General features: G+C 41.7%; 1 protein-coding gene across 5 annotated transcripts in view; it reads left to right on the top strand.

Moving 5' to 3' along the window:
- Nucleotides 1–16,531, top strand: part of LOC121625638 (protein PHTF2-like) — a 43,740-nt gene that overhangs the window by 17,063 nt on the left and 10,146 nt on the right. For 4 of the 5 annotated variants that reach the window (XM_041963803.1, XM_041963802.1, XM_041963805.1 and 1 more), the window contains 4 exons: nucleotides 10,853–10,909; nucleotides 11,255–11,266; nucleotides 15,458–15,527; nucleotides 16,112–16,270. In XM_041963803.1, coding sequence (XP_041819737.1) covers nucleotides 10,853–10,909; nucleotides 11,255–11,266; nucleotides 15,458–15,527; nucleotides 16,112–16,270 — 298 coding nt within the window. The remainder of the gene's footprint in view (nucleotides 1–10,852; nucleotides 10,910–11,254; nucleotides 11,267–15,457; nucleotides 15,528–16,111; nucleotides 16,271–16,531) is intronic. The other variant, XM_041963804.1, reaches the window with a different exon arrangement.

Here is a 16,531-nt window from a genome sequence, read left to right on the forward strand (position 1 = left end):
TTACACTTAAATATTTCAACACAGCATTGCAGCATTGCATCTACTGTAGGCATCAGGAAATAAAGAGCCACTCCAGAGAGCCTTGCTTCACATTGGATGCTGCAGTTTGTTTTTTCTGGATTTAATAAGCAGTCAGTTCCTGCTGTAAAATCATTAAGGCCCGTGAGTGTTGTGGATGTGTGTGGACATTTATGGATGTGCACAAAGCAAACTGTCTCCAGGTTTACCAGAATCCCTTTAAATGACGTAGAAATATAGCAAACAAAGCTAAAGACTACAGATGGCAAAGGGGTAAAATACATGAACGTTTTACAAAGCTGATAGATGCCTACAGTGCTTTCAAAACGAATTCATTGCTCAAAATTGGTTCAGTTTTAGTACTTAGTCAGTATTTAATCCACAAATCGGTAAACTGATGCATACAGGGTGTACCTTCACTGTTGTGCGGAATGATTAACTTCAAGTGATATTTTAAAGTAGAAGACAAAAGCCTTGTGCTCAAACAAGAAAAGAAGAAATCTGGGTACATATAACTGATAGAAAGTCTAACAAGTTTGAAAAGTTTTGCAGAATCAAACATGTTATTACATTTTTAGAGTTTGTTGTATTGCACAAAAGAGTAATATAATTTTTTTTCTGAGCACGACATCTTTCAGTTAAAAAACACAGTTGTTAGGACTCTCTGGTAAACAAACACTGTTGTTGCAACGCTTTTTCAAAATGACCTCCAAGATACCTTTGGCATATCACTACTGCAATGTCTTGTTACTTATCGCCCAGTTTATAAATATGTATCAGTCTACCGATATCTACTGATCTTCTTTATCGGTCTAGCTCCAAAATGTTCGTTGGTTTCCTCCCTTTAAAAGTAAAAAGTTGAGATATTTGAACGTGCAGACTCTTTTTGATGCACAGTGTTTTGGCAGCGACCTCCTCAGTGCTGTCGGGCCGTTCGGCACAGTGTGAAACCGGCCCGGTGTTGTGTGTCTTCTTGTTCCATGGTCTCAGATATCAGATCCTCTGCTGGGCTCCAGCGCCGCTCCCCCTACAGCTCTCATCTTACACGCCCGCCTGTCTCTCGGGGCTCTCTGCCCTCCCAAACCTGTCTGTCATCACGACCCCGTCTGTCTTTCCTCAGTCCACTTCTGCTCCTCTGCCCGCCCGTTGTTATTTCTCCACGACCTCTCTGCCTTAATATCTGCCTGCTCTCCTTTTCCTTTCATCTGTCTGTCGTGTCATTAAAGCCTGTCTGTCTCTCTCTGATCTTCTGCTTGCACCTGGCAGATGAAGACGTCAACATGAGCTTTCACTGGAAACAGATCACACTGAAGATGACTCATACGAGAGGTTGCAAACTTTAATTAAAGGTCTAAACCTTAAACACTGCTGTCTGCATGAGACAAACAACCATTGTCAGTTGAAAATAGGAGGTTTTCCCAGCTTTGCTTCTTTATTTTGGTTCTTAAATAAGTCTAAATTTAATTGCAGGTAGCATTGAAAAAGGTTTAAGTCTTCAATTAGTTAGAATCCATGAGATTAGGATGGATTAAAAACGTTAAATCTGTTTTCTTTAATTAATGTAACATTGAGCTTGATAGCTGTCTCCTGGTACACAGTCGCCACACATAGATGTGTGGGTGTGTGTGTGTCTAGCTGAGCTTGTCAGGGCAGACACACCAGTAACGACAACAGCTGAGTCATGAATTGAATAAAGCCCTTTTGAGGGAGCAGATCTCACCTGTCCGACTGTCCTCAGGGCTTCTTTATCTCTGACATCCCTTGTAGACATGTTAAGTGTTATTTTTTTACTTCCTCTGACTACCTGGATGTAAAGGAGGTAAAAGATCGTGATTTGAAGACAAATGTCATAACTTTATTGTCTTTGCCGTATGAGTCACGCGGAGAGGATGATTTTGTTTATCTCCAGTGGTTCAAATCGGTCCTGTGATTCACAGACTGACCAATAACAGAGCAGCTAGACGAGCATTGAAGGGCAAAGATGGGTTCATTGCAGCTATTAAATTCTGTCAAGTTCAGCACTGGCTTAGCTAAAAATACAAGAGCGAGCAAGAGTGACATGAAGCAAACACCTGAAACACTTCCAAATAAACATATACTACCCTCAGGAGAGTATTTAGGTGGGCGTATTTTGAAATGGCTCCTCACAAGCCAAGCGTGGTGGAAAAATCCTGTTGTGCTTTGTAGCCTTAGCATGGATAAGTGTTTGTGATCAGGGCGTTGCTCAGGTTGTATTGTAGATACTGTTGGAGATAGTGTCCTTTATTTTTTAAAGGAGGCTTGAATCAGAATCAGCAAATTTGGACATGACACATGTTTTTCATCGCGCAGACGCAGTATTTTGGTTCAGGTTTTTAGATATCCAGCCCATCTCGATGGAGATTAATGTAATTTCCCCTGTGGTTGATACAGGATATGATACTGAAGAAAGTCGACAGCAGTGGTGCTTTCCAGAAACTGCCCATGATGCACAATGGTACTGAACATGCAGTGGATGTTGGAACTACTTTCTACTGAAGAAATAGTCCCTGTAACAACTAAGGGTTCAGGGGATTAGCCCGTGTAATGGTGACACTTTTCCAGAAAAAGCACATTTATTCAGATTTTCTTTAACTTCATTTTCATCTTCAAAGCTTTGAACACCATAAACAAAATTGGATAAGCAGAAGAAATCAAAACTATCTACATCTGAACACCCTTTAAATCTCTGTTGATTTAAATGTATAATGTAGAATGTAATGTACGCCGGCTCCTCGGCACCAGACGGGAGAGCTCCTCACAGGGTCATCAGCACTGTACAGAAGGTCTGCCCTCCCTGAAAGACACCTCCACCTCCTGCTGCCTCAGCAGAGCTAAAAACATTCTTAAAAAAACTCCTCTCTTCCTGAACACCCACCTGTTTGACCTGTTGACCCCTGGCAGGCCCACAGGATTATCAAAGCATGGACCACCAGACTTCTTGCCCTGGACCATAAGCACACTTAACTCCAGCAAGCATTGAATGAACCCCAGTGTGCAATATGACTGTTTTTCCAGTGCAATAATCACATCCATACTAGTAGTTGCATTTATTCTGGTGCAGTAAAGATACGTAGTGCCTTGTGCAAAATTTATTTAGCTTTTAAAACCTGTGTTGTCGGCTCTGATCTTTACTTTGCTGAGGTTGTTTCTTTGTGTCTTCAAGAGTAGCACCTCTAATTTTGTTGCAGTCTGCACAATGACAGAGAGCCATATTAATACATGAAGTGCACAGACAGAGTCCTGTTTACTAGGAGAAATGACAGGTGTCAGTTTTGAGAGAAAGGTCCAGACTGACCTCCCCACCCTCAGCTCTCCGGCTCTGCAGGCCTCAGGCAGCGGCCCACATGACGCACGGTTTATTTCTGACTGCTATGTCTGCCTGCAAAAAAACTCAGGGTCATGTTTGTGTGGAAGCTGCCCCTTTTTTTTTTTTCCCTCACCCTGGTGCCCATATCACCGCGAAGACGCATGCAGCCGTGGAGTCTATATCTGTCACAGCACCAGACAGACTTCCTTGTTTGTTTGTTTTTTTTTAAATGTCTGACACATCGTTCTTGCTTTCGCCAAGTAGGAAGCCAATTGGCAGCTTCCCGAGGCATGTCGGTTATATTCTCGAGGTTAGAAAGTTACACAATAATAAATCAGCTTGTAGCTTATTTGTGCAGTGGCTTTGAGGCCTATTTTAAGTGACACATGTCTGTGTCCTCGGTATGGAAATCTGTGGATGTTAATGACTTCGTAAGATCAGCGCGTCTTTATATGGAGTGTCTGGCTATATTTAGAGTTGAGGAGGCAACACATTATCAAGTAGCTCCATATATATATATATATATATATATATTATTCATGTTTTGTGTATATACTTCATATATTTGTAGTTATTGTAGCCAAGGGTTCAGTTGTAAGACACGTGTGATTAGTGCAGTTTCCTGCTTGAAGTGCATTTTCCTCCCTGTCAACATGAGAAATCACACCCTGCAAACAAAACAAAACACAGCAACACCTGCTTCTCAACAGCTAAAATATCACTCCTCCTCCTTCACCCCAAAATATGCTCAACATTTAGACAACAACCGATCACATGTTGGTCGTTTTTGTTTCTAGTTTTCTTACTGACAGCTTTCCCCCCGAAAAAAAACAGACTTACAGGACAGAGGTTGATGCACATGCATTTGTTCTGGTCTTCCAGTTATTAAAAGTTGTAATATCAGAGCTGGAATGGTTAGTCGATTAATTGATTTGTCGATCAACAGAAAATTAATTGGAAACTATTTTGATAACTAACAGTTAACAGGGTGACTTTTCAGTCCAGAATACCACAGATACAGATGTGCCTGTAAAGATTTGCTGCGTTTCTTCACTTTATTTGATTGTTCCTGACAAAGACATTTGTCATTGTCATTTCTGTGTCTTGCTGACGAGGTATAGACCAAACAAAGAACAACAAAGAACATCATTAGTAGATTAATCGGTTTTAGCAGAACAAGTAATATGTTCATGATTATGATCAGATTTTCTATAAAACGAGCTGATCTAGAGCTGGGATGATTTCTCAATTAGCTGATTAGTCGATTGACAGAAAATTAATCTGCAGCAATTTTGATAATCGTTTTATTGTGTAAGGCCGGCTCAGACTCAGGAGTTTTGGGACCAGATTATCTGGTCATGTAAGGGTGTACAGATTTTAAAACTTTAAATAAAGCATTCTGTATTTCCAGCTTCAATGCTATGAGGATTTGGATCTTTTCTTTATGTTATGTGACAATAAACGTCACATCAACAAACAAAAGACAGTTGAATGTGTCACCTCGGGTTCTCAGACATTTAGATTGTGAAAAGTTGTTATTTTCACTGTTATCTGACATGTCAGACCAAAAATCAATTGATTAATTGAGAAATTAATTGTCAGATTGATTGCTAATGAGAATAATCATAAGTTTACATTTAAAATTCCACTGAACCTCCCTTTATCTGTCGTGTGCAGTATCTCCAGTCGCTCGGTAAATGTCCTGTATGTGTTTGTGGCTGCTGAAATGAGTGTCACACAGACACACACTCACACTCACACACACACGCCTGTCTGAGCTGAAAATAGACCTTACACACACTCGGCCGCAACACCTGTCTGTGTGCGTGTTGCTATGGTCACACCTAAAACACAGCAGAGGGGTTAATCTGCACACCACAACCAGCTGTCTGACCCAAATTCCCTTTAAATTCTTCTTTTGTGTTAATTCATTCACATCTTCACCGTTTCTCTTTTCTTTTGTTCTTAGAGGAAATCCCTTCCCTAATGACTCAATTTGTGATCGAACTTCAACGATGTGTGTTTGAATTTGTGGTGAAATAATTGTTTACGGTCATATTTTACGTCATTGTAAGTGGGTCATATTTTGGTTTATAACCAGTTGCAGTCCTAATTTGGATTAACCAGTGGATTTTAAACTGGTTTAGGAATGTAACACTATATTTGTTTATTAATTCAGCCCGTGCCACTCATACCACACATCACTCTAAACTGAGTGTGTCCTTGTAAACACACCAGCAGTGTCTCTTTGTGTTCCCGCTGGTGGTGAATGGGTGTGACAGTGCTCACCACGCCTCGACAGACATTATGTAAATGAGTGATTCCCACAAGTAGGTGAGGGATTTTCCATCACAGCCGGGTTCACAGTGGAGAGAGCTGAGACTTTCTGGAAGGAAGAGGGAAACGACAGACGAATTGTTCGTAGGGAGAAATGAAATAGATTTACCAGAACGTTCAGCATGCGTTTGGCTGTTTGTATATTTTGTTGAACTTGGCCACAGCAGAGTACACTGTATACAGTGTATGTAGCCAGTAGCTTCGCATATTTTTAAGATCCTGATACAAATTCATTTCTAAAGATGTAAAAAACTAATTTTTAGCCCTCTGATAAGTTACATTTGAAGTCAAGCCCAGCTTTGAAAAGACTGTGCTGCCTCAAAATGAATTTTATTGTGAGAAAATCTCTTTCTCTCTTCAATCTCTTTTAGTCATTAAAATGTTTTTTGTGTAAGATTCTGGTGGAAAAAAATGTCCATTACAAGTTCCCAGAGCTCAAGGAGAAAGTTGAAAACAAAAACATTCAATTTTCAGTGATACCAAACAGCAGGTATTGATTTTGTGAAGCTCAAAGAGGCACATTTCCTGTCATTTTTGCTTGATAAAAGCCTTAAAAGGTTAATTGAAAATCGACTGAGTGAACTGACTAATTGTTTCAGCACTAAAAGGCTCTTTTTAAACCTGCATTAGCCACCTTATAACAACAGCTTATGTAGATCCTTACACCATTTATATTCCAAACTATTTATCTATTTCTTCATCTGGCTTTTATCACGTGATGCGTCACGTCACTGGCTTCATCTGGCTCTGTTTCTGTTTGGTCGGACACGGTTGGCTTCCACCAACTCTTGAGGGAAATACCTGGCTCTGAGGTCGCTAAATGCTCCTTTTATGTTCACCAGCTACTCACTAATTGTATGTGTGCGCAGTGTGTTTGCAGAGCTTTTTCTCCAAATACTCCCCGCCGTGACTGGAAACAATGCTGAGAGAGTGGTGAAAGTGAATCAAGACAGTAACGCCATGCCCCGTGAAAGCAGTTAGCAGAAAGATGCTGAAGCGCTCTGTAGAGCTGAGGGGACCTGCAGAGCTGGCTGATAAATCTGCCAGCGTTCTCCTCCTGTATCTGATAATCCGGTTTGTGGGACCTTTAGAGCCACAAATCTGAACCACAGCTATAATAACAGATCGCAGATGAATGGAAATAAGTAAAATTGATAATAGATGCTGATATGTGTGTCAGTGTGTTACACCTTATGAATGTGTGTCTGCTGTAGACAAGCACTGAAGCACAAACCTCAGCCCCCATACCTGTTCAAACCAGCATCTATCTGTGTGTGTGTGTGTCTGTGTGACACCCTCTCCATTGCAGAGTTGTTATATAACCCGCCGACATAATCCCCCACTCTCTCTCTCTCCCTCTTCTGGATCGTCCTTCCATCCGTCGTCATGGTGACCCCAGCACTGCCGCAGCAGCACACTGGGCCTCGTCATCTTCCCTTCTGGTGCACTCTCAGCTCTTGATTTGCTTGTCAAATTTGACGAAGTCTGTGATTTCTCTCAGTGAAATCAGTGTAGATTCATGCACCATTCGGCCAAGACCGTGACTGTTTAACCCCTGGCAGTAACTCAGGTGACCGGCGATTTCATTCCGAATTTTTGGCATTTAGAGACAGAACAGTGAGGCAAAATTCAGAGGCAAGTGGAGCGAGAAACTGTGGTGTTGAGTGTTTTGTTGACTAAGAGCTAATTTGTTTTGAGAGGAGGTGAGATATACAGATCGTGATGTAAGGATGAGTGTGTGTGTGTGGATAAGAGGATTTCTGGTGCTGCTAATCTCACCCTGTCAGATCTGGTACCTCATTACTCCATGATGTAACAAGGTGTGTGTGTGTGTGTGCGCGCGTGTGTGTGTGTGTGTTGTATATAAATGACTCCTCCTCCCATACCTGCCCTCTCTCCCTGACTACACCCTCAGTGCCTCTTTATCTTTCTGCTGCATAGTCTGGTCATGTTTGCCCTCTGGCTGTCCTCCACACACACTCCAACGTCCTCTCCAATCTGTGTGTGTGTGTGTGTGTGTGTGTGTGTGTGTGTGTGTGTATTTTTAATTGGTTGAGTGATGTGGAAAATTAGCTGTCAGCCCAAATGTCACACAGTAAATCAGTCAGTCATACTTCAGATGTAATGCTCTCTGGTGCTCAGAATAGGCCATTTGTTCCCGACCGGTTGACCCACGGGATTCACATTTGTCAATAAGTCACATCCCAGCCATAATGTCAGATTTTCAGAGAAGTAATTAAAGTGTTTTATTACAGCTTTAAAAAAAAAAAAAAAGTTAAATCGGGGGCAAAAATTCTAACAAGAATAAAAGTCACTGTAACAATAGAAACTATAAGTTAATTCCTGCTTATAATAAGACAGATCTTTTAGTTGGACAGTTATGAACTCTTCAGCTCTGTAAATTGGGAGAACTCATTGTTTTCTGTATTGTACATATATTTTGTTAACTTGAGAATGATTGTGTCTAAAAAAGAAGCAAACTAAAAAGAAAACACTGAATTTTCTCTGTGTATTGATCGGTTAAATGTTAAGACTGATTGTTTTCTCTGATTGGATGAACAATGTTTCTCACTCATTAACTACTCGTGACTTGACTTCACCATCCTCGGAAAAATTTGCATTTCTGGAGCTTTCAGTTGCATCACGTGATCTCCCTTTGCCCAGTCGTAGATGTTAAACGTCCCATGTTTCTGAGCACTTTAAGGACTTCTCCTCAATCTTCGCTTAGAAGTTGAGTTTGAGGTTAATAATAAACTGTAAACCTTACAATAAAAAATTAAAAGTCTCCACCTAATTGTTAACGCCTTTGTTTTCTCAGACAAGTGGAAATCACAAGATGAAGGCAGTCATCGTCCGTATGATAGCGTGACTGGTGGGCTTCATGGCAGCCACATGCTGCAGTAAAAAAAATTCAAAATCAAAGTGTGAACATCTTCAAAAAAAAAGCTAAAAGATGTACCCGCCGGCCCATTTTGAGATCAGGGTCGTACATGAGCATGTAATGTGGGGCGAGCACAATGTGACGCACTGCCTGACCCACATCTCATGCTGCTGTCTTGTGGTTAACACGGGGAAATCACAAGTCATCTGAGCTGGTGTATGCTCCCAGTAAAAGCACAAAGGCTGACAATTTTCCTGTGAGATTTTTTTTTTTTTTTCCCAGAAGTCTGAATTCGGTTCTCATCACACAGCAAAAACATGGACTGAGAGAAAGAGAGGAAATAAAAGAGATGATCTATAAAGTAACTCTCTAACGATCGCATTTTCTGTCTCTCTTCGCCGTCTTCTTTCCTCGTCTTTGACCTCTCGCCTGCCGTCTTTCGATCCATGTTTAATGAAGGCTCATTAAAGATGCAGAGTTTCCACTGGCGAGCTCGCGCAGTGACCCAGACTCGAACGCACAGATCTGCTGAGGTCTGGGCCTCACTGATCCTCAGAAAACGCACACACGATGTATGAAAAAGCAACCAAATTGTTGACTTCAGGCTTTCAACGCTCAAAGCTGAGCTGCCATTTGTGTCTGCGTGGATCACAGAGAAGGAGGAAAAAGAAACTGGCATTGCTGGCAGGGTGAAACTGATGCAGTTTGACCTCGGGGTGTTTGTTTTGCGCGCTTATGTGTGTTCCCAGGTCAGATGTCTGGACAGCGTGCAGATCTATGTTGCTCCCGTCTGTCACTGTCTAATTTTCTTTCTGTCCATCTAACTCCTCTGTTGTGCTGCATATATGAGCGTCTGTCATAGATCTACATAAGCATGCATTAACCGCTCCACTGGCCACATGCACACACACCCTGCAGGTCTATTGATCTGTGACAGTGACCGGTTGTACTGCATGCATGTCCCCGGAGTCACACCCCACCCTCTTCCCTGTGACAGAGACATTGATGAATACTGGCTATACTACAAATCATACTGTCAGAGAGGTTTCCTGTTGGCTGCACTGCAGTTGAACCTGACCTTGTTTGGACCAGTTTCACAGGTTCTTAACTGTCCACTTTAGACACTAAAGGAAAAGTAAAGACAGAGAGGTCCAAAGTAAATAAGAGAGAGAAGAAGGATCCCAGAGTGTTAAATAGATGTCAGTTATGACCTTAATAGTAACACGTCAATGGGAAAGTAATGCTTAACAATATTACTTGAGCATTTGTCACTTAGAAAATTAATTGCCAACTATTTTGAAAATCGATTGATCATTTCAGTAATTTTTCAAGCAAAAATGTCAAACTTTGGGCTCAGGCAAATTGTGATGAGCATTGTTCTCAATTTTTTGACATTTTTGGGTTTAAACCATTAATCGATAATGAAAAGAATCATACATATACAGTAAAGCCACCCTTGTCATCACATATGAAGATGTTGTCCCTGGTGACTTCAAAAACCAAGACAAAAAGATGCCAAAAACATCAGACTGAATTTTGGTGAAATACTTAATAAAATGATTCACAAGAAATGTAGAATATTCTATGAAAAGGTTCATTCTTGGGTTGAATCTTAAAAAGTAAACATCATTTCATTAGCTTCAGTGTTGTTCAAGTTTGCACAGAATATGTAACATTGTGAAAAGGTGTGACATAAGATGTTTGTGGCTTTTTTGGAAAAGTTAATTAAGGAGTATATTAAAGTAGAAAACTGGGTTTAAGGGGTCAATTTCGTGTTTTTTAAGGCTTAAAAAATCTGTGTTTAAAATCTTAATTTACCGCAACAACTTTATCGCCACACATTTCACGACCCACGTTCAGATTTACCCGCATCGCAGTCGTAAAGGCTCGTTTTATGACATCATGAGCTTTAAAATCCTGAACACTCACACAAAACAAACCCTTAATGATCTGTTTTTGCACACTCTTCACAATCTCTAAATCGCTTGCTATGGGGGTATAATCTGGCTCTAGATAATGGTAATGATGCAGAGGTTGGCAGCTCACTTTGATTTCAAGGCTAGAAAGCAATGAAATGATCCTTGCAGGGAAAGACGTTTTTCTGTCCACTACAGTTTCTGCTCAGCGATAGTCTGCCTAAAGAAACCTTTATTGTGGTTCAGATCATTATTCCTCTTCCTTCTTCTTAAGAAGATGAATTGTGCATGAAGAAAATAAAACCTTGTTCCTGCTTTCTGTTCACCGTAGCTCTCCATATTTCATCATTCACCTTTTCTTTGTTTTTCCAGATTGGCGCCTATGACCAGCAGATATGGGAGAAATCAGTGGAGCAGCGAGAAATCAAGGTGTGTTTGCTTCCCTCTTTGTTTGCTCCACACCTCCATGTTTCTGTGTTTCACTGTTCCTGTTTGTGTTTTCTGTCTCTGCTCTGCTTATTCTCTGTCTTTCGGTTGCCTTTGTCAAGTCTTTCTTTGCCCTCTCTTTGACTTTCACCCCTCCATCTTCATCTCTCTTCTTCCTCCTGTTCAGTTTTGGCTGTCTCTCACCATGCTGCCAGTTCTTTTCCAGTGTTTTCTTTTAACTCTTTCCTCTCCGCCCTCCTGGCTGGGTGTCACCTGCCCATCTCTCCTCTCTTCATCTCCATCTCCATCCCTTCTTCATCCACCTTTTCTTCCTCCTCCTCTCCACAGTTTATTTCTCTGGTGAGTACACAGCGGGGAGGACGTCCCTCTTTGTTGTCCCACAGTGCACGTCTGCTCACCCACGCTGTAGACTGCTAGACTGTGATTGGTTGTTTTGACGGTTCAGTTCAGTTGCCACGTCGACTCCTGGTGTGTTTATTAACCCCACTCTGCGTTCACACTGTAGCGACACTGCTTCGTGATTGGCTGCAGGAAGACATTGTTTTCCAAACATTTCCTTGTAGACAAATGAAGGAACTGGGCACCTGTGGTGTGAACACACAGCTGGATTAGCTTGAGACGTGACCACGGTGGCATCAGGCAGCGTGTGGCCGAAACTCTGATCTCCTTAACTCTTAACAGCTTACTCCTTCAGCGACACTGACTTGTTGAAGGTCAGCTCAGATCAAAGATTCAAGACAGACAAAACTGTACTTTACAACAAAAAATGCATCTGATTCATGGCTGCCTTTCTGTGACCAGTCAGTGCTGAGTTCACAGCAGAAATATGTATATGCTCCAAAGTCCCTCCTGTTCTAACACTCATTCAGCTCAAAATCAACAGTCTTATGTTTTTTTTTTTTGTCTCTTTTCTTGTAATTTTCTTCTTTCTCCTTTGAATCCAACATGATCACAAGTGAAAACACTGTCAAACTGACTTGTAGCAACACTACAATAAGGTATATATTCAAAAACAGCAACAAATGAATAATAAATAACCAATAATTACAACAAAAATGAAAAAAAAATATTGATTTAGTCATAGAAGTTAAAGAAAATCAGAATTAAAAAATCAAAATAAAACTTAAATAACTGCTCTGATTCTATTCATTCATAAATCATGTATGCAGGAAGTCGCCGTCGCTGCTTATTTCTCTTTCGGCTTTTTGGCGCACTCCATTGTGCTACTGTACTCCAAACTGATATATGTAAACAGTTTAAACCAGGAACGAGGAAGTAGTGAGAAGTGGAGGGAGTGCATAGAGGTATTGTCATAGAAACGGAAAAACAAGAGTCTCTTTCTGTCACTTTCAGGTGAATCAGTCAGGTTTAGGAGGTTGTTTTCGTCCATAGCCGCTAAATCAGTTTAACTCTGCACGTCTAAAGCATTGCCAACACATGGTGGACAGTTTGAAAAAATCCACCCTGCAAACAGACTTTGATGTGTGACATCGGTGCCTGGTTTGGCTTGTTAGTATGCAGATTGTTGAGTGGGAGACATTTGTTCGTTATAGACCTCTTCTTCACTGCTTCATATCACTGTGTGGGATCAAATTAGAGATTAATGGGATAATATTGCTTGTGTGTGTGTGTGTGTGTGTGTGTGTGCATGCCTTGAAGTGTCTCCCTCTCAGTCCAAAGCTGCAGTCATTAGAGCCTCTTCACCTGTCTGCTGCGACCTCTCACCTTTGACCCTTCAAGAGAACTTCATCCTGCTTCTCAGATTTTCTGATATCCAAAGCGCGGTTCGAGGACCTGATAATGCTTCTCAAGGTGTTTTTAGGGCAGGATGACATTTAGTGTTTAATTTTCTTTATTTGCTTTAAAGTCAGTGATATCCCCGCCTCTTCCCTCCTACTGTATGTCTTGTCCTGTAAACAGAGAGGTGAGAGTCACTCTGTTTAATGAGCTCACAGTACACACACACACAGAATCAATCTCAGTGCTGTGACCTTGGCTCTTCGGCTGTCATGTCCTTGGTTTCCCAGAGTTTGTAGCTGCTGCAGAGTTTATCTTGGCACTGTACGAGTACAAGATGTTACCCCCCACCCCTGTGAAGTATTAATTATACGGTTTATAGCCTCATGAAAAATTTAGATAAGCAATATTGTCGTCATAAATCTGGAGGATCTCAGCAGAAGTCCTGTTTGGCTGACGTTTAACAGTCAGATGTGGCAGTGACTATCTCTCTTAGAATTGACTGCTTTAACATCTGCGTGTTGTTTTAGAGAAGACGCAGCTGCTCTTCTGTGTCCTCATCATGCCCTTAGTTTCTGACAATGTTCATTTACAAAAGCATATTTGATATCTAATAACCTGATTGGATCTGGACCTGAAGTAGATCTTGCCTATTAAAAGTGTTTCCTTTATTTTCCCATCTGATCTGACTGTGCAATATATTAGAACAGTTTTATAACATTTTCCAGCACTTACATAATCAATTCTGCTGTTTAGTGTAATAAGGAACCCAAATTGACAAAGTAAAGCTCTTCTAATTGCCACCTCTTATATTTTATAGAGATGGAATAATGAAATAGAATTTGTGTGTAATCAGTGAGGTTTTTGTGAGGAAAACACTGTAACGCTCTGCAGAGGAAACCCAGTCACCACCTGCTGGGGCAAAAAGGAAACTACAACATATTCTGCTGGGCTTCTGGTTCGAATTTCATAATTAATATGTATTTCAGGTATGTAGCAACTCATTCAACAGAAGAATAAGTTTAAATAAAAAGCAACGTGACAAGCAGCTTTTAATGAGGAATGTAAAAAACAGCTGTTTTGAACACTTTTCTCCACAGAAATGGCACTAAACAATCAAACGGATCTCTTCAATTCATACATGCATCATACATGAGACAACATCGTGACATGCAACTGGAGGAGAAAGTAGTTTATAAAGAGGCTATGAATAGCTTAGAGGCAAGAGAGCCGTAGTCAGGTGTGATGTTTGTGAAGGACTTTACTGCCGCGGTAAATCTACTGCCAAGAGGAAGCTATTGATCGGCTTCTTTTAGCCCGACGTACACACACACACACACACACTCACCACTGTCTACTCTCTGTTTCCCTGTCTGTCTTTCTGTCTGTCTGTCTGTCTCTCTCTCTCTCTCACACACACACACACACACACACACACACACAGTGTATTAGCTCTTTGGCTGTGCTATTTAAAGATAAGGGCCACCATCAAGCCTCTCTATCAGACCATTGACTGATAAGACAGAACTTGATTGGCCTGTATGTAAATATGAACATGAGCCAGTCAGATTAAAGTGAACTGCTTTGTGTGTCATTTCACAACACTATTGAATGTGACTCGCACCTCATTTCCAAGATTTGAAAGGACTAAATATCGATGTTTTTCATTCAACTAACGAAGTTGGAGTTTTAAAATGTAAAATGTTTCAACAAAAGACAAGACAAGGCTAAGACATCTGCCTAAATAATGTAGTCTAAACTTTTGCCACAATACAGCCAGACACTGAGCGTAACCACAAAGGAAATGTTAATTTAGCATTTAATGGGTCGTTTACAAAAATAGGAAGACTCGTATGTCCGCACAGTGGTGCGGACAATGACATTAATGATCCTGTCCTCTTCTGTGCATGCAGTAGAAACACATGGCTTGAATGGGAAGCGCGTGCACACACAGCACTGTGGTCATGTCTGTTTACCCAGAGTCATTGATACAAAGCCTCTTTAAAATCAAACTATTGTCAGGCCGCTCGCTGTAGGAACTCGGACGTTGTTGTACCTCTCTCTCCCACACACACACTTAAATACTCACTTTGTACTTGCTGTCCCTGTAGTCGCTTACGCAGAAAGGCTGTCATGCAAAACTTTCATGTGAATTTCATGATTTACGCTCACTCGTAAAGTTTCAGTACAGTTTGTCATCACAGCTGACAGAGCAGTCACACACACACACACACACACACGCACACACAGATATAGTGTATGCATCATAGGAGGAGGAAGTGACTGGCTGCCACAGGAAGCAAGCGTGCCACAGGGGAGCGATACTCCTAGCGTCATAAACTGCACAAGCCAACAAACTTAAAGCTGTGACAGTAAAGCTCGCAGGGATGATTGGCATCTGGAACACGCTGTTTTGAAATGCCGCAGCTGCTTTAAAGGACTGAAGGTCTTTAGGGAAGTCTTTCTTCTATCCTTTTAAGTCTTTAACGAACACAAGTAGCAAAAGAGACTCAATTTGCCTCCAGATCGGCCTGAAAACGTCGGTTTAAAGCTGGTAGATGTGTGTAGAATAGAGCCAGTAGCTGTGTGAGCCTGAACGCACGGTGTGCCACCTCAGACGTGTGTGTGTGTGTGTGTGTGTGTGTGTGTGTGTGTTCATGAAGGCATAAAGTGCACGAGAAGCCTCCTGTAGTTGAGCTGCTGTAGACGTGTGTGTGAACATGTTTATACTTAATTTCTCCGTCTCCTCCTTCGTCCAGCGTTGACTCTGTGTCCCTCTGTCTCCCCCTGCAGGGTTTGAGGAACAAGCCAAAGAAGACAGGACATGTCAAACCAGACCTGATAGACGTGGACTTGGTTAGAGGTGAGAAGAAAGAGAGTGTGTGTGTGTGTGTGTGTGTGTGTGTGTGTGTGTGTGTGTGCGCAAACTTCCTCTCCATCAAGCTAATTAGATTGGATACCAGACAGGCTTTCTGCTAAAGCTAAAACCATCAGACACACTTTGTCCGCTCGGTGGCATCGACATAAAACACACACATGAACCTGAGATGCCGGTGTCGCGCTGCCAACCTCCCGTCACCGCTAATCCCCCCTCTTTCTTTTCTCCAGATCTCTATCTGCGCTCTCATCTCTTCGTATCTGTCTCTTATTCATCGCATTTTCAATTATTCATCAAATCAGCCAAATTCATCCTCAGTGTTATTTCACTGCGCAGGAAGACGGGGAGATAATCAAGAAAGAGACAGAGGAGGAGATCAGATAAGCAGGAAGAGGGGGATGTGGGGAAGTGAGAGAAAGATGTGCCGAGATGGAAGATGGGAGGAAGATGAGTCAGAGAAGGAAGATAAACACAGCTCCAATGTGACTCCAGGATGTTTTTAAGTGATGAGCTTTGTTGTCGTTTGGTTTAATTAGTTCCCCTCGTCTCTTTACTCTCTTCCTCTGCAGGTTCGGCGTTCGCCAAGGCCAAACCGGAGAGTCCATGGACGTCGCTGACCCGGAAGGGCATCGTCAGAGTCGTCTTCTTCCCGTTCTTTTACCGATGGTGGATCCAGGTCACCTCCAGAGCCATTTTTCTCTTACTGCTGGCTCTCTATCTGCTGCAAGGTGGGTGTGAGCGTCGTCGTGGAAATATCTGACTTCTGAACTGTGCACCAAAGTCTGTTCATTAAATATGAGAAACAAGTCGGGCGGTTACAAAATCACGCTTCATTTCATTTTATAGCCACAGTTTCTAGTTTTAAGTCCAATGAGGTTTAGTAACAGCACCATCATCTTAACCTTTACTGGTTGACCTGCTGTCCAGGCTGATTAGATCCTCAGTGGATGTTTAAATGCAACATGTTCAGCAGCTGTGTGTCTGATGTG

Source organism: Chelmon rostratus, chromosome 22 (genome assembly GCF_017976325.1).
Source record: "Chelmon rostratus isolate fCheRos1 chromosome 22, fCheRos1.pri, whole genome shotgun sequence".
NCBI classification, from domain to species: Eukaryota; Metazoa; Chordata; class Actinopteri; order Chaetodontiformes; family Chaetodontidae; genus Chelmon; species Chelmon rostratus.